The 21,209-nt window shown below is 32.3% G+C and overlaps 1 protein-coding gene across 1 annotated transcript; it reads left to right on the forward strand.

Moving 5' to 3' along the window:
* The first annotated feature begins 10,943 nt into the window (after window positions 1-10,943).
* Window positions 10,944-20,244, forward strand: LOC112707414 (pleiotropic drug resistance protein 3). The gene is made up of 23 exons (XM_072202066.1): window positions 10,944-11,263; window positions 13,174-13,297; window positions 13,386-13,471; window positions 13,592-13,676; window positions 13,977-14,136; window positions 14,223-14,299; window positions 14,382-14,435; window positions 14,538-14,628; window positions 14,714-15,015; window positions 15,093-15,483; window positions 16,012-16,216; window positions 16,306-16,466; window positions 16,547-16,650; window positions 16,739-16,889; window positions 16,980-17,191; window positions 17,291-17,623; window positions 17,721-18,011; window positions 18,280-18,363; window positions 18,446-18,579; window positions 18,792-19,019; window positions 19,199-19,370; window positions 19,465-19,719; window positions 19,878-20,244. Exons 1-23 carry the CDS (start codon window positions 10,944-10,946, stop codon window positions 20,154-20,156), a joined length of 4,299 nt encoding a protein of 1,432 aa, XP_072058167.1. The 3' UTR covers window positions 20,157-20,244.
* Window positions 20,245-21,209: the final 965 nt, after the last annotated feature.

Genomic DNA, 21,209 nt, shown 5'->3' on the forward strand with positions numbered 1-21,209 from the left:
TTAGAAATCACCTCCTTCTTTGTCTCTATCAATCCTAACATATTCACATTATTTTTACGCTTAAATTTTTTACCATTTTCCACTTTTCAACACTCCCTAAACCCCTCATATTCCACGAACTAAAATAATTTAAAAGCTTTATTACACACCTTATTTCAGTTTTTGGGGCGGCACCTTCTTGCTTTCTCTTTCTGTTTTTCTTGTCTTCTTTTTTGTGCCAATACTTCATTCTGAGTTTGGAGAATAGTCATAATGTCTTCATCATTGTCATATAAAATAGCTCCAGATTCGACAGCCAGATCCCAAGCAGCTCTATTTTCAACCATATCTTTATCCCAACTTCCTCCGTGTTCATCTTGATTAGTTTCACCATCTGCATCCTACTCTGAGTCCTCCGAATATTCCAAGTTCCTTACAGCCCCTTCATCATCCAACCCGGTTTTCTACACCACTGTATTCTCATCCTCTAAATCTGAAACTTGCACTGCATCACCCCTCATCAAACATATGCCAACATGCTGCTTACCACTCTCGTGCAAACTAGCGTAGATCTCATTAACTACACTTGGTTGAATATTTTTCTCTGTTGTACTATTTGAAAAATTCTCCGCACCTCCGCCAATCTCTTTTCCGCCTTGATTCTGCTCGCTGGGTGTATAAGGGGCTTCACGCTCCTCCCTGTCCTCCACGCCATCAAGCTCAGCGTGGACATTATCACCTCCGTCACTAGCAGCTGACTTCCGCACTGCTCCCAGATCTGCCTCGTCGGTGCTATTTACGGCGGCATCAGCCCCTTTGCGAACTCCATGACCAACCACACCCCTCTCTTCATCGTCACCTACAACAGCCAGCAAGGAGGCCCTTTTAAAACGCACAATTACGTACTCTCCATCGCACCACACAGCCACTTCGCCGCCAACTGAACTTTTGTTCAACACCAGATCAACCCCTTCTTTCCGTTTATCCTCGTATTCCCAAATCTCTGTTCTTTTAAAGATTGCTTTGTTACTGATTGTTTGAGATCCCATAAATTTCGCACTCATCATAACTGCCGGATGCACTAAAGGATTATCCATTCACGTTTCCAAAAAGCCCTCATGCCACTCATCCAAATTCTCAACACCAAATACCTTTCTATCCTTGTCATGCTCTGCCTCCCGTAGCCCCTATGGCAACATTACCACTGCATCCCATCTCAACTCCAACAGTTCCCTCTGAATTTCTAGTTCTTCACTTCTATGGTTTTCCAAGACAACTTTCTCTTTCTCGTTCACCTCAATATCATTTTCTTTAATTTTTTCTTATTTTCCATGAGGAGACTCCCTGACATCTTCATCGTGTATAGTGGTTTTTTTCCGGACATCAACCCTCCTCCTATACTTAGCCTCACCCACAAAGATCTCTTTGCTCCTTAATCGCATTCCATTCATCTCCTTGATGGCCTTTAATGCCCCCTTCTTTTGTAGCATACCTGATAAAAATAAACAGATAGATCCGGCCATACTTCTCCTTACGTGCTAAATAAATGTCATTTATCATTCCTGTCCACTTGAACATATGAAACAACTCATTCTTTAAAACATTGCCAGGTAAATTATCCACAAAAATTGTGAATGATTCACTCTCCAATCGGAGATACACTTTCCAATTCCGAATCCGTGGATCTTTCCTAACATGGGGCTGTCTAACTTTATCCCACCTTACATTAGACATAGATTATAGAGTATGAAGAGTACTTACTCTTATACTTTTATTGAAGCACCATTCTTCCACTGCTCTTCTTACTCATTAATAATCATTATAATTATACATATATAAATTAGTAAAAAATACTGGTTGATTTAAATAATAATAATAATAATATAACATACATTTATTTAATATTATTGTAAAAAATTATATATTTTTAATATTTTATCACATAATACAAAATATTTTAACTTGTTATAAAAATATTTATTTTAAATAAAACTCATGATTAATAATAAAATATTAAAAAATAATTAAATTTATTACATTAATAATCATAAAATATATAAAAATTTTAAATTAAATATTGTGATAACAATTTAAAATATTTGATATTATGTGATGAAATATTAAAACTAAATAAAATTTATTACATTAATAATCAGAGATAAGCCTCAATGTAGTCCCTGAAGTTGCACTCGTACCTCATAGTAGTCGCTGAACTTAAAAGTTCCACAGAGTCATCCCTGAACTTGCACTTCGGGACTCAAAGTGGTCCTTCCGGCCATTTCAGCACACGTGGCGCAACCAGAAAGCTTAGCTGGCAGCGTTGTTGACACCTGGGACTCACAGAAACGACGTCGTTTTGGCTGTGGCGCTAAAATGACATGAAACGACGTCGTTTCACGCTCACTACTCCCTCCCTCAACGTTTCCATAACGTTTTGTCTCCCTCCTCTCTACACACAAAACAAACACAACACAGAGTGTGGTTTCTTCTTCTCCCTCCGTCAATCTCCAATGGCGTATGTGCTCCTCCATTAACCGGACCGATTTTAGTGGAAGACGTTGGCTCTGGAGCATCGCTGCTTTCCTCTCCTTCATACACAAAGTTGGGCAGCCTTGCTTCTCTGAAAGAGGTAAGCCAAAAATGAAAAAAAAATGTGATTCCTCTATTTTTTTGATGTTGCTATTCATCTAATATTCACAAAAGTTCAGGCCTTTTTTTCGATTGTAATTGGTGGGTATGAATGCCTCTGTGCTGTTCTCTGTGTTAGGGTTTGATCACTACTGGCTTTCGTAGTGGTTTGGCCAAGCAAAATTATAGAGTAGGAGTGTTTCTTGTGTTTTGATGATATGAAAACGTGTTCTCTATGTGTTAGGGTTTACTGCTCTTAGTGGAGGAGTTTCCAAACTGTTAATGTGTTTGAGGAGAATGAATCTGATCACTGTATTTGTTTAACAGAGTTTGCATGATCACAGTAGAAGTAAAGATTTTTAGGGAGTTGAAATTTTTTGTAACTCTGATAATGGATTCTGAACTTGACTGATTAGTGAGAGTGATGATGAAAATTGTAGAAGAGAAAATTCATGAATGGTTTTAAATGATGATAAGCCATTATCTGAAGTTTAGCTGAAATGTGCTTCTGTGCTTTATGTGCTTCATTTAACTATTTTTCTCTTGGAATACACAATTATGATACTGGTTAGCTTTTCATAGAAGACTTTTGAGAACTTTTTTTTTTGCGAAAAAGTTTCCAATGACTACACTTTTTCGAATAGAAAAAAAAGGTCCTAATGTATATTATTACTATTCTTGAATGTCTTGAAGGCGTGAGGAAGCATTGCCTATATTCAAGAGAAGACTCTTAGGTGCCTTGCTGGAGTTTTCTGTTCAAGAATTGCAGGTTCAGGTACATTGGTTTTTGTCAATGATCTTCTTTTCAAACATTTTATTTATGGCATGTAGGCACAAGTGTTTCCTTTTGTCTTCTGATTCTATTTTTCTCATCAATCATTTTGGTTCCGAATGTCCATGCTTATCAAAAAATATGAGTAATTTTTTTGTTTATGTAATTTTTTTGCTGCTATTTAATATTATTGTACTGCTATTATTATTTATTATGAGTAGAAATTATTACTTATTATGAGCGAGAATTATTACTCTTCTTATTTTTATAAGTAAAAAATTGTGTTTTGTTCCTATCACACACATAATGGCTTAAATCGCTTGCTACAGGTGAAGCAGAGTTGGTGATGAATTTTCTTTTATAATAGTATACATTATTCTGTTTTATGAGTAGTGTTAGGAGTGGTTGTTTTATCTTGTGTGTGTGTGCTCTTTTGTGTGTCATAGTTGTTGTGGTTTAAAGTGTAATTATTGTGATTTGATAAAATCATGTGACTCGTAGACATTATCCAAAAAGAATGGATAATGAATCAAAGGTTTTTTGTTTTTTTGTTTTTTGGTTTTGGGTTGACTTTGTACAGACTATCTAAAAAAAACTAATAATAGTCTAATAGGTTTTAGTTGAATATTCCATACATATATTTACTCATATTTCCAATCTATTACTAGCAGTGATGTCTGATTTCAAACAATGGGTGTGATCAATTAATTTTTTTTGTAAATATTGGCAGATGGGTGATCCGTTAATTACGATTATATTTCACCATGGAGGGTCGTTTATCACAGAGGCCGATGGGAGTATGTCTTACAACGGTGGAGAGACTTGTGAGTTGCCGGATATTGATACATACACGCTGGATGTATTCTTCGTCCGAGACTATCATAAGAAAATTGGGTATAACTAGGTTAGCCAAAGTTGGTGGCTGGTGCCTAATCGGCCTTGGTGCGGTATTTTTAACCCACACTTACTAACCGGCAAGTGCACCGGGTCGTACCAAGTAATACCTTACGTGAGTAAGGGTCGATCCCACGAGGATTGATGGATCAAGCAACAATAATTGATTGATTGGCTTAGTTAGGCAAGCAGAAATTGGTTTTGAGATGTTTAAAAGGTTTAAGTTTGAATTCAAAATATCAAAAGTATAGACAATAAAAATAAAATATGAATACACAGTTAAGGCTTCAGAGTTATCTATTTTTCCGGATTAACTTTTTTTACTAACTATTTTAATTATGTAGGATTTAATTTATGACAAACTATATGTGACTAGACCCTAATTCCTTAGACCTTCCTAGTCTCCTATAAAATGCATTAACTGCTAATTCCTTGGTCAATTAATTCCAATTAGAGGGTAAAAATCAATTTTCAGTTTATATGCCACAAAAATTCTAATTATCCAAAAATAAGGGGATTATATGTCACGTATCCCATTAAATCCAAATAATTAAAATTTAGAAGAATATGTTTTTAAGCTATTGTTCAAGTAAAGAGCTTTTCCAAGTTTTACAAGAACTCAATTAGAAAGAGGGTCATACTTCCGTTCCACCCAAATTCATAAGATAAAGAGCGAAAATAATTCTTAAATATAAATCCAAAACATAAATTAAAATAGAAAAAGTAATAAAATCAATCCATACAAATAGACAGAGCTCCTAACCTTAATAGTGGAGGTTTAGTTGCTCATGGAATGTAGAATGTAAATTTGTATAGAATTCCCTAATGGAATCCCTCTAATGTAATGTGTAATGTCCCTAATAGAAGAGAAGTCTCTCCTTTTTATAACTAATCCTAATTAATTTAAAATCTAATATTTTAAATTAAGATAACATCTTTTCCTAAAAGATAAGATTTGAATTTAAATTCGAATTAATTAACAGATTTTCAGTTGATGGGTGGAGACCACTTGCTTTGTCCATTCTGCAGCTTCTAATCTGTGTTTTCTGAGCTGGAAAGCTGGGTTAAAACAGCCCAAAAATCACCCCAGCGTCATTTGTATTTTTGCAGATCGCGCATGTGATGCGTCCGCGTCGTCCATGCGCTCGCGTCATTTGTGCAGATTCCAGTCCACGCGTTCGCGTCAGGCACGCGATCGCGTCATTGCGATTTCTCCATTCCACGCGGTCGCGTGAGCCATGCGTCCGCGTCAGTCTTCGCTGGTCATCCCTTTAGTTTCTTCTTTTTTTCTCTGCAGAAATTTCATCAAATCCATCCGAATGCTACCTAAAATAAATAAAATTGCACAAAACTCAAAATAGCATCCATAGTGGCTAAAATATAATTAATTCTTAATTAAACTCAACAAATTAGATGCAAATTCACTAGAAAAAGATAGACAAGATGCTCACGCATCACCTGTCAAACAATAGATGCGCACTATTGTCACAGTCGATTAGAAACCTCAAGAAGTATCAAATCGAACTAGAGTTCCTCCTTCTAATGTGTCAAATAATAAATGGGTACAGGACAATGCTCCAAGGTACTCCAGAAATTATAATTTCAACGTTCCTAGAGGAGGTTTTAAAATTTGGACTGAAAACCAAAAGAGAGGTGCTTCTCGACAAGCGACATGAAGGAGAGGTGGTGGTCGAGTACAATCTTGACGCAACTTCCAAGATAGAGCTCCCTTCATTCTAAGAGATGTCGCTTAGGAATAGGGTGCTTATGTTGACACAAAAGGTCCATATCCAGAGTTGAGCAAAGAGGGCAAGTCGTCTCAAAAGCAAGAACAGAAGGAGGATAAAAGCATCCTCGATGATTAAGATCCAAGAGTCAAAATGAGTCAAAAGAAACCTCGTTAACCAAGCTGGTTTCCAAAGGGAAAGAAGAGGAGGAAGCATTGACAGAAATGTTCGATTCTGGATTTGAGGATGACCTAGGTGTGATGTTTGAAAAAATCGGTGGTTTTGAATATGTAGCCACGGTGTCTGTTCTCCCTTTCAACTTCCACGGTAACTCTAAAGGGCTTTGGAATTGTCTCGAAGGGAATTGCGATGATGTCATTCTAGGAGATAAATGCAGATTTGTCGAGAATGAATTTATTAAAGAAGGGTTATTTGAGAAACCTGATAAAATCATTAAAGGTCATCTTCGACCCTTGCACATTAAAGCTAAGGTCGAAGGATTTATGATCAATTGCATCCTGATTGATAGAGGAGCAGCGATAAATTTATTGCCTAAAAGTATGCTATCCTTGTTCCAAAAGACAATGATCTGATAAAAATAAACTTGGTTGTCATTGGGTTCAATGGTAAGTCGACAATAGCGGTGGGAATGATCTCACTCAAAGTCAAGGTAGAAAGTGTCGAACAACCAACAGTGTTTATACTAGTACCTGCCAAAATAATTTTTAACATGTTGTTGGGAAGAGCTTGGATCCATGGACTAGTGGTAATACATGTGACCCTGCATTAGAAATCGGTGCTTTGGGATGAGGATGGAAGGATTGAAGAGGTCAAAGATGATGACAGTACTTGCTATGTCGAACAGATGAATGTCAGCTTCAAAGAATATCATACTAGTGTTCGACCAGTAGGTATTAATATATATGAGCACCTTTGACCCTACTCTCATAAAAAATTTCTATGTAGGGGCTCATAGCATGAAGTTGGTCCCTAAAGCCAAGGAGAACTTGGCCACAAAATCTACTTAATGGATATATCGGGCCATTGGGTTCGACTTTCAACCTACATGGCACCTGTGCACTAGATTGTATATATGATCTCGGCCTCTTAGGATTTGAGAAGTTCGATTTATTTTCAAAAGACTTGCACAATAAAAAAGTTGAAGTACAAGATTCTTTCGATTAAATCGAGATTGGTGGAGAAGGTCGAATTACTTATGTAAGTAAATACCTGTACCCCGATTTCAAAAAAGAGTTAATAAAGGTGTTGAAGGAACACCAAAATTGTTTTGCTTAGTAATATGAGGAGATGCATAGGTTGGATAGATCACTTGTTCAGCATAAGCTTTTCATCCTTGAAAATGCTCGACTTATCAAGCAAATTTCAAGATGTTTTGCTCCTGAAATTATGGATAAAATTAAAGAAGAGGTTGAATGGTTGTTGAGAAATGGATTCATTCAAACAGCCAAGTATGTCGAATGAATTTTTAATATTGTGCCTATAGTTAAGAAAAATAAAAAACTAAGAGTATGTATTGATTTCAGAAATTTAAATAAAATTACTCCAAAAGATGAGTTTTATATGTCAATTGCAGAGATGTTAATCAACTCTGCAATAAGAAATGAACTTCTGAAATTTTTATGTGTATTATTCATAAGATTTTTATTTATAAAAAATATATTTGATAAAATTAATTAATTATATTTATTTATGAATTTTTTATAGGTTAATTAATAATTAATAATAATTTTTTTAATGATTTATGAAAACTATTAAAACTTTTAACTTTACATGCACGTGGGTTCAATATGTAAAATCATATATATATGTTTAGCGAAAAAAAAAGTAATTAAACAAAAACTTGAAACATTTAAATTTTTAAACGTGTTTTTTATTGTTTAAACACCAAACCAAACAGATCTATAGTGGTCGAAAGTTTTAGACTCTCTAGATGCCTTTGAAACAATGGTTGGAGCCTTGGAGGTACCTTCATTTTTTTATTTTTAAATTAAGAGTAAAATGAGGATGGAGAGACTATAACTTTACAAAGTTATTTTCACATTTTCTTATACCCACCAACATAGCATTTCTTGCAATAGAAGTTGACAACCCATCTTTTTAAGTGTGGACACTTCCCCTTTAAATTTCATTGTCAAGTGTACAAGAACTTTGAACTGGATTTTCCAGGCTCAGCATATAATTATTGCCAAACAGTCATCATTTATTTATTTATTTATTTATTTCACCACCGTTGGCAATTGCCTAACTTGCTTAGCCGAAAAGTGATAATCCTCCATTAGAAATTGATAAAGACCAAAAAAAAGCTCTGTTTGGAATCTGACCCAAAATAAGATTGCAATTTGCATAGCCCACTCATATTCTTCCAATTGTTGGCAATGATGAATCGCTAAAAATAGACTAACTAGTTAGCCATGTTTCTTTTTCAATAATTAATAAATATGAATTCATCTGAAGATTGTAACTAAATATTTTAACATGTATGTTAAAATATGCTCATAATATAAATCATCCGAGATAATAGAATAGGACGTCACAACATTGTATATACTAGATTTAAACGGGCGTCTTGTATAAAATTTAGATGGATATATAAATTAAAATAAAATTTAATAATTATGTGATAAAAAAATTTATAATGCAATGAAAAAAATTACAAATAAAACTATTCAATTGAACTCTATTCATTTAATTTTATCAAAAATATTATGTGTACATAAAATATTAGCTACTAAATCAGTCAATATATATATAATTTATTTTTAATGTGTATTTTATATTTTAACATATATTCTATATACGAATAATTGGTTGTTTTTATACAAATAATGTAGTTAAAATTTTATTATGATTATTTTTGTTTTCGTTCTTTTTAAGTAGCCGCTTTTTATTTATTTATTTATTTTTTATTTATTTTTTATCATTTTAGGATATATTTAGATACTCTGATGAAATAAGAATAGCACTATTAGATGCAATGCTAACGCATATATAATATTTCAATAACTGAAACTAATATTAAATTTTCTAAGTTTATTTTTTTCATGAATTACGACACCATATATTCTCAACATTGTTATTATAGTTAAATAATATTAAAAATTTAAATTATTAATAGATAAAAATGATATATAGAAGACAAAGATAATATATAACAAATGAACACGATTAAATAAAAACAAAAAAAAACTTATAATATAAAAACATACATTTTAGTGTTCTAAAAATATGATCTTCTAATATAAAAAGTAGCTAATTGTTTAGTAAAATAAGAAAAAGAACTTTGATTATAAAAATAATTGTGCCAAATATTAGTAAGAATAAAAAAAAGAGATATAAAATTATGTGAAAAAAAAGTGTAAAGTAAATGTTGCTTCATATATATGAGTAGAAGTAAGAATAAATTAAAAAAGAATTCTGTGGTCATGATTTGAGAATAATGAGTGAATGAGAGAGAATATATTATTTATATAGTTGATGATAATAATTAATAAGAGTTAGTGATTTTAATTAGTGAAAAAAATAAATGTAATTGTAATGGTTTTTAGAAAAATCATAGATAGAAAATAAAATTGGATGATATATAATGCATGAAAAAAATAAATATCTATATAATAATACTTTTGTGACAAAATTATAGAATGTTAAAATGTTAAATTATTAATTTTTTATTTTGTGACAATTTGATATTAGTTTTTATATAATATAAATAGATAAATGGATGTTCAGAGCTGACTTGTGTGTGATTTGATGATTTCATAGTTAGTGTATTAACACCATTACTCTAAAGAAAGGTAAGTGTAGATTATTGAGATCATGTTTGAAAAAATGCTAAACAAAATTTTTTGAAAAAAATGCTTTTGACAAAAAAGTATTTGGGTGAAAAAGTAGAAACCACTTATAAGCAAAATTACTAATTTTAACCTTAAAAATAATTTATAAGCGAAAGTGATATTTGGAAATTTATTATTACAAAGAAAAATTATTATTTATCAATTTGGCTTTAGATATTAAATAATATAAACAATTACTTTGAACATATTTTGTAATTATATCACTTTATCTTTGTTCTTTTCAAGTAGTTATTTTTATTCATTATTTTATTTTTTTTACTTATATTTAAATATTATAGTACAGAAAAAACTATTTGATAGATATGATACAAACACGTATATCATGTTTTAATAACTCAAAATAACATCTAATTTTTAAATTATTTTTATGAATCACAATACCATGCATTTTTTATATTTTTATTATAATTAATTAAATAATAATAAAATTATAAATTGTTAAAAATAAATAACAAAGATAACATATAATTAATGAACATAATTAGATTAAAAATAAAATAAAAACTAAAAAGAAGTTGTAAGGACGACATCATAAATTATTATTACCTAATATGTAATAAACTAATTATTTAACAAAATATGAAAGATAATGTTTATTTTTATAGACAGGACACAGGAAACATAAACAATAAAGATCTAATGTATGATATATAAATAAGTCAAATACTATAAAATTTAAATATTTTTTAATTTAAAACTTATTATAATAATATTATTATTAATAAATAAATTAATTATAAGAGTTATGGTTTTGATTTTTTTTAAATATTTTACTAAAAAATAATTAGTTAATTTTTAAATTTTGCTAAATAATTAAAATTGATGAGATAACATCGTTAGAGGTTGAACCATGGTGTAGCATTCGTCAACTATAATATAATATTATTTTGGTGTCTAGCATGTTGCATGTCTCGGTATACGGTAATGCATGCATGACATATTTCATCGCATCATCATCAGCATCTACCAATCAAGCTTAAAAACACGTACACCACCATACTCCTATAAATCTATGGATCGGAATTGGAAACATCATGCGCTACTCCACATAAATAACCTTGATTGATATAGATGGCTGAGGTGGCAGGTTTAGATGAGATAGAGTCTTTGAGAATTGAGTTGGCAGAGATTGGAAGGAGCATAAGGTCCTCATTCAGAAGCCATGCTTCCAGTTTCAGGTCTGTCATCGATGTTGATAACAATGAAGGCCATGATGGATTACAATGGACTCAAATCCAGAGGCTTCCCACTTTTGAGAGGATCACTTCAGCTTTGTTCGATGTCAACAAGCTTGGACCTCAAGAAAGGCATTTGTTCATCGAGAAGCTTATTGAGCACATCGAGAATGACAATCTTCGATTGTTGCAGAAACTCAGGAACAGAATTGACAAGTAATTAATCTTTCTTTCTTTCTTTTTCTATTTTGTTTGTTTTTTAAGTCAGCATATTATTATTGAAGTCTAGCTATCAGTTTTTTTCTTGCTTGGAGAATGCATGATAACCAAATGATGAAGACATCAGTGACTTTATCCTTCATATGATTTTGTTTTATATGGCTAGAGTTATAACTTCAAATTTGCATAACTGGTTTACAAGAACGGTATAGCCTAGCTCAGTTATGTTTGAAAGAAGAAAAAGATTAATATAATATTTAATATAAATATAAAAAATATCATAGAGTTAGCATAATTTTATTACTTTTGGCCAACAATTAGTTATTAATATTTAAATATGTGAACTACTAAAGGTATTTAATTAGATTATTAGATTAAAAAAATTAGATTAATAATTAAAAATAATAATAAAAAATAATAAATTTTATTGATTCTTTAATATTTTTTTATAAATATATAGATTATAATAAAAAAGGGGATAGATTTTTTTATGCTTGACCCTTAACCATTATTAGTCAACTCTCCACTTCTTTTGATTAAAAGTGTAAGTCTCTTAATAATCAGAATTATATGGATGAGTAATGTTTTGTCTATTGATTAATTTTGTTGTAACCTAATAAATCCAATAGTTGACTCATTTGTCACTTCAACATGTGGACCATCTAATTTATATAACATTCTATAGAATTTCCTCCTATAAATTTATCCATACATTTAAAATAAAAACATTTAAAAAGGCAAAATTTCAAAAAAATCTTATAAGATACTTTTCAAAATATCTTCTCTTTATCCCTTGATTTTGCATTTTTTTTACAAGATATTTTTTAAAAAATCTTTTTTCAAAAAACTACACTAATAAATAATAGAGTTTATTAGGGGTGTACATGACCCGACCCGACTGCAAGACCAGATTTGAGTCTGAACACTTTTAGAATTAATTTGGTGTGATTTTATTGAGTTTAAGGTCGGATCCGAATTAGGATCAAGACGAATCTATTTTCATCCGACCCATGTGCACCCTAAAAAAATAAAAAAATAATATATGTTTTAAATTAATTATAATATTACGTTATATTAATTATACGTTTATTGTTTTATTTTTAATCACATTTATTGAATTAAAAAATAAATCAAAGAAAATGAAATTAAAATAATGATATCAATTTTTTGATTATAAGTATATTTTTTTATAAAATAAGTGTATTATAATCTTTTAATGTAAAATTTATTAAGATCCAAATTTTACCGATTTAGATCTAATTTTAGTGTGATCCACAAATAATAAGATTTTACCAGATTTAAAACGGAATAAAAGTCTTACAAATAAATCGATCATTATTTAGACTTAGGTCTGAATCAAAATGAACTCAACTTCACCCAGATTATATATATTTTAGAGTCAACAAAATAACATAGTCAAATCAACTTATTTAACTAGTTTAGATTGACGGATTTTTTTCCACAAACTCAGCCTTTTAATTTATTCTTTTTGAGAATTAATCAGTTTAAGTCTTTTTAACATCTTGTGTTCACATACCTAATTTTAAAGATAAAAGTATGTTCGTTTAAGTCAGATAAACAAATTGGCCTGATATATTTGGTTTATTTTGACTACTCTAATTATATCATGTACATATATGTAAATATGGTTAAAATAATATTAAAAAACCAATATTATAAAAGCCAATTTAAATCAAATACTATAATATGTTGTCAAACAAATTATTATGAAGTCTAGATAAGTTTTTATAGAGTTTAGATTTTGAATATTTCTTTTAGTTGAATTTTAAATATTATTTTAAGAGTTTTTGATTTTTTTTTCAAATGTTTAATATTGACCGTATAATGTTGGTTTTCAAAATTTTATGGTTAGGTTAATATATTATTATTTCATCTTTGGTTTGAAGAGTTGGTATCAAGTTACCCACTGTGGAAGTGAGGTACCAAAATCTTACTATAGAAGCGGAGTGTCAGGTTGTTAAGGGCAAGCCGATACCTACTTTGTGGAACACCCTTAAGGGGTGGATCATTGTAAGTAACATCTCTAAATATATATAACTTCATTTTACACTTCATATTTTTTCTAACTTCTAACATTCGTTTCTTTTGGTGGGAAAAGGATGCAAGTCAATTGTTAATCCTACGATCTCGAAAATCCCGGATAAGTATAATCAAAGATGCCAATGGCATTATTAAGCCTGGAAGGTATGTTTATTGCTTACAAAGTTAAGTAGTGCCAATGAACTTTGATAATCAATATTCAGTAACATAAATCATAACATGATTGTACTAGTGCTTTGTTTTCAATGCTTGATTCTCTTACAGGATGACCTTATTGCTTGGCCCTCCAGGATGTGGCAAAACAACACTATTGTTGGCTCTGGCAGGGAGACTTGACCATTCTCTCAAGGTTTTCTATCTCTAGGCTTTTTTCTTGTAATTTTTTCTTGACTAATTTTCTCTATAATGATTGCCTAATTGTTGTTTGAAATTCAAGCATTGCTGCCTTAATTTGTCATAGCATTTTTTTGTCTGCTAATATATAGTACCACAAAGGAATTAATTATGAATGAGGTGGAATGAAGCTCAATAGTTCATAGTTTCTATTTAATTTATTTGACATTTCAAAATGTGATAACTTGTCTAAATTAAAATGGATCTTTTGCATGCTTGTTCTATTTTCACATGCATTCTATGTGTTTTTTAATAGGTCAAAGGGGAAATTTCTTACAATGGACACCCACTAGAAGAATTCATTCCTCAAAAATCCTCGGCTTATGTAAGCCAATATGATCTACATATTCCAGAGATGACAGTTAGGGAAACACTTGATTTCTCTGCACGTTGTCAGGGTGTAGGAATCAAAGATGGTAGGTAACTAAATTTCCAAAAGACAAAAGGAAAACATGTTTAGTTAAACTGGCTTGAGTGATGTTTTGTTTTCCTTGTATGAAAGAGCTTCTGAAGGAAGTAAGCAGAAGAGAGAAAGAAGCAGGAATAATGCCGGACCGTGATTTGGATGCATATATGAAGGTACAACACCCCACATCTTTAATTTTTCCACCTCCAAATCTTGTTGGAGAAGATAGTCTGACTGAAAAATTTTTCACTACAGGCGACATCAATGAAGGGATTGAAGAGCACTCTTCAGACAGACTACATTTTAAAGGTGGCATACAATTTTTCTCCATGGATTTAGAGTTTTAGTAGCTCATATCTTGATAATTTGTTGCTGTTTTTTTTACTAATTGACTATTAAAATGCCTTACAGATCCTTGGTCTCGATGTCTGTGCTGACACATTGGTTGGAGATCCTATAAGAAGAGGCGTATCTGGTGGTCAAAAGAAAAGGGTAACTACAGGTATCGTTATTATATTTATTGCAATCATTTCATTATAACTTGATGTATGAAGTGGCTATGATCCTGACTTTGGTGCCTGATGAAGGAGAAATGATTGTTGGACCAACAAGAGCTCTCTTTATGGATGAAATATCCAATGGCTTAGACAGTTCCACTACTTTCCAAATAATCTCCTGTCTTCAGCATATGGTGCACATCACAGATGCAACTGCTTTGATTTCGCTCCTTCAGCCAGCACCAGAGACCTTTGATCTCTTTGATGACATTGTCCTAATGGCAGAAGGGAAAATCGTGTACCACGGTCCACGTGATTGTATAGTTCAGTTCTTCGAGGACTGTGGGTTCCAGTGTCCACCACGAAAAGGCACTGCTGACTTTCTTCAAGAGGTATATAAGTTAAGTTTAATCTTAATTGTATTTTCCTTTATAATTTCATAATGATTTGAAATGTTTGTTAAAACCAGGTTATCTCTAGAAACGATCAAGCACAGTATTGGAGCAGATCAGAAGAACCTTACATCTATGTTACTACTGAACAGTTCATTGAGAAGTTTAAGCATAGTTCATTTGGCAAAAAGCTGGAGGAGGAGATCTCAAAGCCATTTGACAAGTCTCAGAGCCATAAGAATGCTCTCGCCTTTAGAAAATACTCGTTAACAAAGTGGGAATTGTTTAAGGCTTGCATAATGAGGGAGTTTCTTCTGATGAAAAGGAATTCTTTTGTCTATGTATTCAAGTCAACACAGCTTGTGATCGTTGCATCTATAGGAATGACTGTTTTCATTCGGACACGAATGTCTGTTGATGCACTTCATGGGAATTATTTCATGGGGTCATTATTCTATTCACTCATCATACTTTTGACTAGGGGTGGCAACATGTACCCTACCCGCGGGTACCCAACCCGATCTCACCTGATCGGGTAGGGTTGTCAACCCGATCCGCAGCGGGTAGGGTAAGGTGCGGGTTAAATTCTCGTGTGGGTCGGGTAGGATGCGGGTTGAGCATCAACCCTACTCGACCAACCCGCACCCTATATATGTATATGTTATATATTTATATAAAAATATGTTTCAAGTGGATGTTTCACTAAATGTAAAAGATCCTTAGCCACTAAAAAAAGATCATTAATTGATAATTTAATTTTTTTTTACATAAAAGTCAGTTCTATTTTAAATTATTATGAAGTTATATAATAATTTTGCATCTTTTTTATAACTCGCGGGTAGGGTTGGGTATCCGCGGGTTGAGAGCGGGAAGGGTTAGGATTGGGATATTCTCAACCCGTGGGTAGGGTAAGGTTGAGTTTATATAAAAATTTCAACTCGCGGGTAGGGTTAGGGTTGGCTTCAAACCCTACCCTACCCTACCCGTTGCCACCCCTACTTTTGACTGATGGATATCCAGAACTTTCTATGACAATATCAAGACTTTCAGTGTTCTACAAACAGAAAGAGTTGTGCTTTTATCCTGCTTGGGCCTATTCAATCCCTTCAGCTGTTCTTAAGATTCCACTTTCATTGTTGGAATCTTTCATTTGGACTGCACTTACTTATTATGTTATTGGTTACAGCCCTGAGATTGGCAGGTTGGTACACAATAGAAAGCTAATTTTATTCTTCAATTTCTTGCATTATTGTAACCATGTTTCAACTCATGTTCAAATTTTTCTTTCAGGTTCTTTCGCCAATTCCTCCTCCTATTCACTTTACACATGTCATCAATATCGATGTTTCGATTTATTGCCTCAGTTTTCCAAAATGCGGCTGCTGCTATGACAGCTGGAACTGTGGCCATACTATATGCTTTACTATTTGGTGGCGTCGTCCTCCCAAAGCGTGAGAATCTAGGACTCTTTTGAATTTTGAGCAGATATTTTTTGTTCAAATGATTATTCTTAGCTGCTTTTTTGTTCTAGCCTATATGCCATCTTGGTTGCGTTGGGGATTTTGGATTTCTCCTTTGTCATATGGAGAGTTGGCTGTGACGGTGAATGAATTTCTTGCTCCTAGGTGGCAAAAGGTAATACTGTATTGAAACTTAAATTTGTATGAGTTTCTTTTGATAACAAAGATTCCTCAACTTTCTGGTTTTGTTTTTCTTAATGAAGATGTCTGCAAACACAACATTGGGTCACCAAATAATGGAAAGTCGTGGTCTCAACTTTGATGGCTACTTTTACTGGATATCCATTGGTGCCTTACTTGGGCTCACAGTTCTGTTTAACACAGCTTTTACATTGGTCTTGTCTTTCTTCAAGGGTAAGTTACTCTCTTGTAGCTTATTTGGGGCATGTTTCATGTTAACTACATTTTTATTCATTAAACTTCACTTTGGCATTCTACTCTTAGTTCGTTCACGTTCTCGCGCTCTTATATCTTCCGACAAGCATTCAGAGTTACAAGGAAATCAAGAAAACAATGGTAGCTTTGCCGGAAACATCACTCCAGTTGAAAGTACAACAGAACCAGAAAAAGGTCAGCACTCAGGAGGAATGGTTCTGCCTTTCCAACCACTAACATTAGCATTCCGTGATGTGCAGTACTATGTTGACCCTCCTATGGTACTCTTCATGATTGAGTTCCACTTAGTTGTTACTTACAAATTAAGTTAGATTTGTCTCCATGGACATGGTTGTATAATCACATCATTTTGAATGCAGGAAATGAGAAACCAAGGATTTAGTAAGAAGCAGCTTCAGCTTCTTTGTGATGTTACAGGTTCATTGAGACCAGGCATATTAACAGCACTGATGGGAGTCAGTGGCGCGGGGAAAACAACTTTATTGGATGTTCTTTGTGGAAGAAAAACAGGTGGTACTATAGAAGGGGATATTAGAATCGGTGGCTATCAAAAGGTTCAAGAAACATTTACAAGGATCTCAGGTTACTGCGAACAAAATGACATTCATTCTCCGAATATAACAGTAGAAGAATCCGTGATGTTTTCTGCTTGGCTTCGGCTTCCTCCTCAGATTGATGCAATAACTAAATCTGTACAAGTTTCTTCTTATAGCAGCAAATTATTTCTGTGACATTGAACTTGTTTGTTGGATTGGATTTCATTCATTTCCTCTAATAATCATTTCTCAGGAATTTGTAAAGGAAGTCCTTCATACTATTGAGCTCGATCAGATCAAAGATTCCTTAGTAGGCTTGCCAAATGTTAGTGGATTGTCGACCGAGCAAAGAAAACAGCTAACCATAGCCATTGAGCTTGTTGCTAATCCTTCAATCATATTTATGGATGAACCAACTTCAGGTTTAGATGCAAGGGCAGCTGCAGTTGTTATGAGAGCAGTGAAGAATGTTGTTAGAACAGGAAGAACTGTCGCATGCACCATTCACCAGCCTAGTATTGATATATTCGAGTCATTTGATGAGGTATACTGTCCCTTATGTAGATTCCGAATTGTTTTATAATCATATTACTGTGTGATGAAACATCTTAAATGGCTCCTTTAGTACTCTTGGTTTTAGCAATATCTCAGACAGATATTTCTAATGTTAATGAAGTTGTGTGTTTTCAATATTTTCCTGGCAATTTAGCATGAAGATGCCACACTATATATCTTTGATATATTTAAAGGAAAGGTGTGTTTTAGATTCATGATTTTACTAAGTTAAGGTTCTTGTCTTCTGTTCCCTTCAGCTAATTCTCATGAAAACTGGGGGACGCATAATCTACTCTGGCCCACTCGGTCAGAACTCAAGTCAGGTTATTGAATACTTTGAGGTCAGTTTGATGTTACTCTTCAGGAAAGAAGTTATTGTTTGCAAAATCTTGTTTTACATTCTTGCAACTTGTTCTCATACAGAGTATACCACGGGTGCCAAAGATTAAAGACAACTATAATCCGTCGACATGGATGCTAGAGGTAACTTCATGTTCTGCAGAAGTTGAAATTGGAGTAGATTTTGCCCAAATTTATAGGGAGTCAACTTTATATGAGTAAGTTATTCAAATAATTTTGCTATGTGCAACTAATTGAGAGCATCATTTTACTGGCTAGTACAAATAAAATTGCAGTAATATATTAAGGATTAGCATCAACATATTAGTGAATAATTTGACTTTTTTTAAAAAATTGAAGCATAGCCTTGGAGACAACTACTTTTTATATTTTTTTTCTTTTTTAAGAATTATTATTCATGTGAGTGCAGGCAGAACAAAGAGTTAGTTGAACAATTAAGTTCACCAGCTCCTGGTTCCAAAGACTTGCATTTTCCTTCTCATTTCCCACAAAATGGTTGGGAACAGTTTAAAGCATGCTTATGGAAACAACATTTGTCATACTGGAGAAGCCCTTCATACAACTTGATGCGCATAATTTTTGTGATTGCTGCATCCCTTCTGTTTGGGATACTATTCTGGAAGAAAGGAAAGAACATGTTAGTGAGCATAATTCTACTTAATATATTTTCCTAATAAACCATGTTTTCTTCATTTTTCAAAAACAGATTGCTGCTATCAGCATTCTTTAGATATTTGGTGTATTTATTTAGGAACTGATTTTGATGCAATATTAGCGTTAAAAAGTTTACTTCATTTTTGCTTATTTCCTTTACAGAGACAACCAGCAGGACTTGTTCAATGTATTTGGTTCAATGTTCATTGCTGCTTTAATCTTTGGGATAAATAACTTCACATCAGTTTTGCCGATTGTGGCAACAGAGCGCACTGTTTTGTATCGCGAAAAATTTGCTGGAATGTACTCTCCGTGGGCCTATTCATTTGCACAGGTTCACCATTCATGTTCTGTTCATTTTCCTTTCTTAATTGGAAAAAGATGTTGAAACCATTTTTCCATTTTTCCATTTTTTCCATGTGTTGTAGGTGATAATTGAGGTTCCCTATTTGTTGACTCAAGCTGTCTTATATGTCATAATCACATACCCTATGATCGGGTACCATTGTTCTGCATACAAAATATTTTGGTCATTGTACAGCATGTTCTGCAACCTGCTATACTTCAATTACCTAGGAATGTTCATTGTTTCATTCACACCAAATGTTCAAGTTGCTTCCATTGTGTGTTCTTCTGCTTACACCATGCTCACTTTGTTTTCTGGATTCATTGTGCCACATCTGGTAAGTTTTATTCGAACTGAAACCTCTTGGTTAGAGGATAAGATGCTTACCATTTTGACTAATCTCATATTTGTTACAATTATACATATTTAATAAATGAAATGGTAGATTATTAGTAACTATTAATGATAATGTGATTGTTGCTTTCCTCATTGCAGCAAATTCCAAAGTGGTGGATTTGGATGTATTATCTATGCCCAACATCGTGGGCACTGAATGGGTTGCTGACTTCACAATATGGAGATATAAACAAAGTGATATCAGTAACAGCATTTAAAGATGCAGAAACCAAAACAAATGCTGAATTTTTAAGAGACTACTATGGTTTTCACCATGATTTGTTAGATGTAACTGGTCTACTTCTCATTGTATTCCCTGTTATATCTGCCCTTCTATTTGCATACTGCATTGGACACCTCAACTTCTTGAGGAGGTAAAATCGTTTTGTAAAGAGTGCCCTGTAGAACATGTATGTCACAATATGTAAATCATTTGATCAATAAAATTTTATTCTTGTATTTTTTACTTTCTCTACAATATTTATTAAGGGTATCTTTTGATATGCTTTCCCTATTGTTTGCTCCGACCACAACATAAACTGAGGAGAAAAAATTTTTGCTGTCAAAATTATCAATTAATCAGTATCGATTCTTCTTTCTTTCTTTTTTTTGCTTAACTATTATATTATATTTACGTAGGATTATAAAATTTTATTTGGTTTTTTATTTAATTGATGTATTTTTAAAATTTTTGTGTATTTATTTATAATTTTATATATTATTTTAATATAATTTGATTATTTCGGTTAAACTTCTAAATCAATAAATCAGTAATTAGAGCAATTTAATTTTCATAACCTTAATATTATCTAATGAGTAACTAAATTAAGATAACATTATGATTCTTATTATTTATTGTAACTTTTCTCAAAGTCTGTTATTTGTAGACCCATTTATATTCTGAGCATAACATTATAAAATTTAGGTTCTAGTCGCTAACTATTTTTATTTATATAATAAATTATACCCATATTTAATATAATGATATAATATATTTATTTGGAATTAAATATATATTAAAAATTAAAATATATAAAAAAATATTTTTTTAAAAATAAAAAACTTAGCACAATAAAAAATTAAGAAAGGAACTTATTACAAATTAGAGAAATAAAAAGAAACAAGCAAAGACATAAATAAAGGCAAACAAAGAATTAATAGTCAAAATACTCTTTAAGGTAGCGTTTGATTTTGGAGACAGGACACAAAAACATGGACAACAAAAGTTTAAAACGTGTTTGGTGGCAGAGACATGGACACGAAACACATTGTCTCCATGACACTTTTATATTTTTGTGTCCACTCTTTTACGAAGGACAATGATGGACACGGGATTTAAAATGGTGGACACGGACTTTTTTATCAAAAAATTTTTTCCTTTCTGTCCATAAATATTTTTTATTATTTTACTATTATCTCTTCTTATTAATT

This window comes from Arachis hypogaea, chromosome 1 (assembly GCF_003086295.3).
Source record: "Arachis hypogaea cultivar Tifrunner chromosome 1, arahy.Tifrunner.gnm2.J5K5, whole genome shotgun sequence".
Classification (NCBI taxonomy): Eukaryota; Viridiplantae; Streptophyta; class Magnoliopsida; order Fabales; family Fabaceae; genus Arachis; species Arachis hypogaea.

What these genes read in the sequence shown, in the direction of transcription:
- LOC112707414 (XM_072202066.1), top strand. Translation starts at nt 10,944, where the DNA reads ATGGCTGAGGTGGCAGGTTTAGATGAGATAGAGTCTTTGAGAATTGAG. An exon ending in TACAGCCCTGAGATTGGCAG is followed by an intron (nt 16,217 to 16,305) that starts GTTGGTACACAA and finishes TTTTTCTTTCAG; the next exon opens with GTTCTTTCGCCAATTCCTCC. An exon ending in AGGTTATTGAATACTTTGAG is followed by an intron (nt 18,364 to 18,445) that starts GTCAGTTTGATG and finishes GTTCTCATACAG; the next exon opens with AGTATACCACGGGTGCCAAA.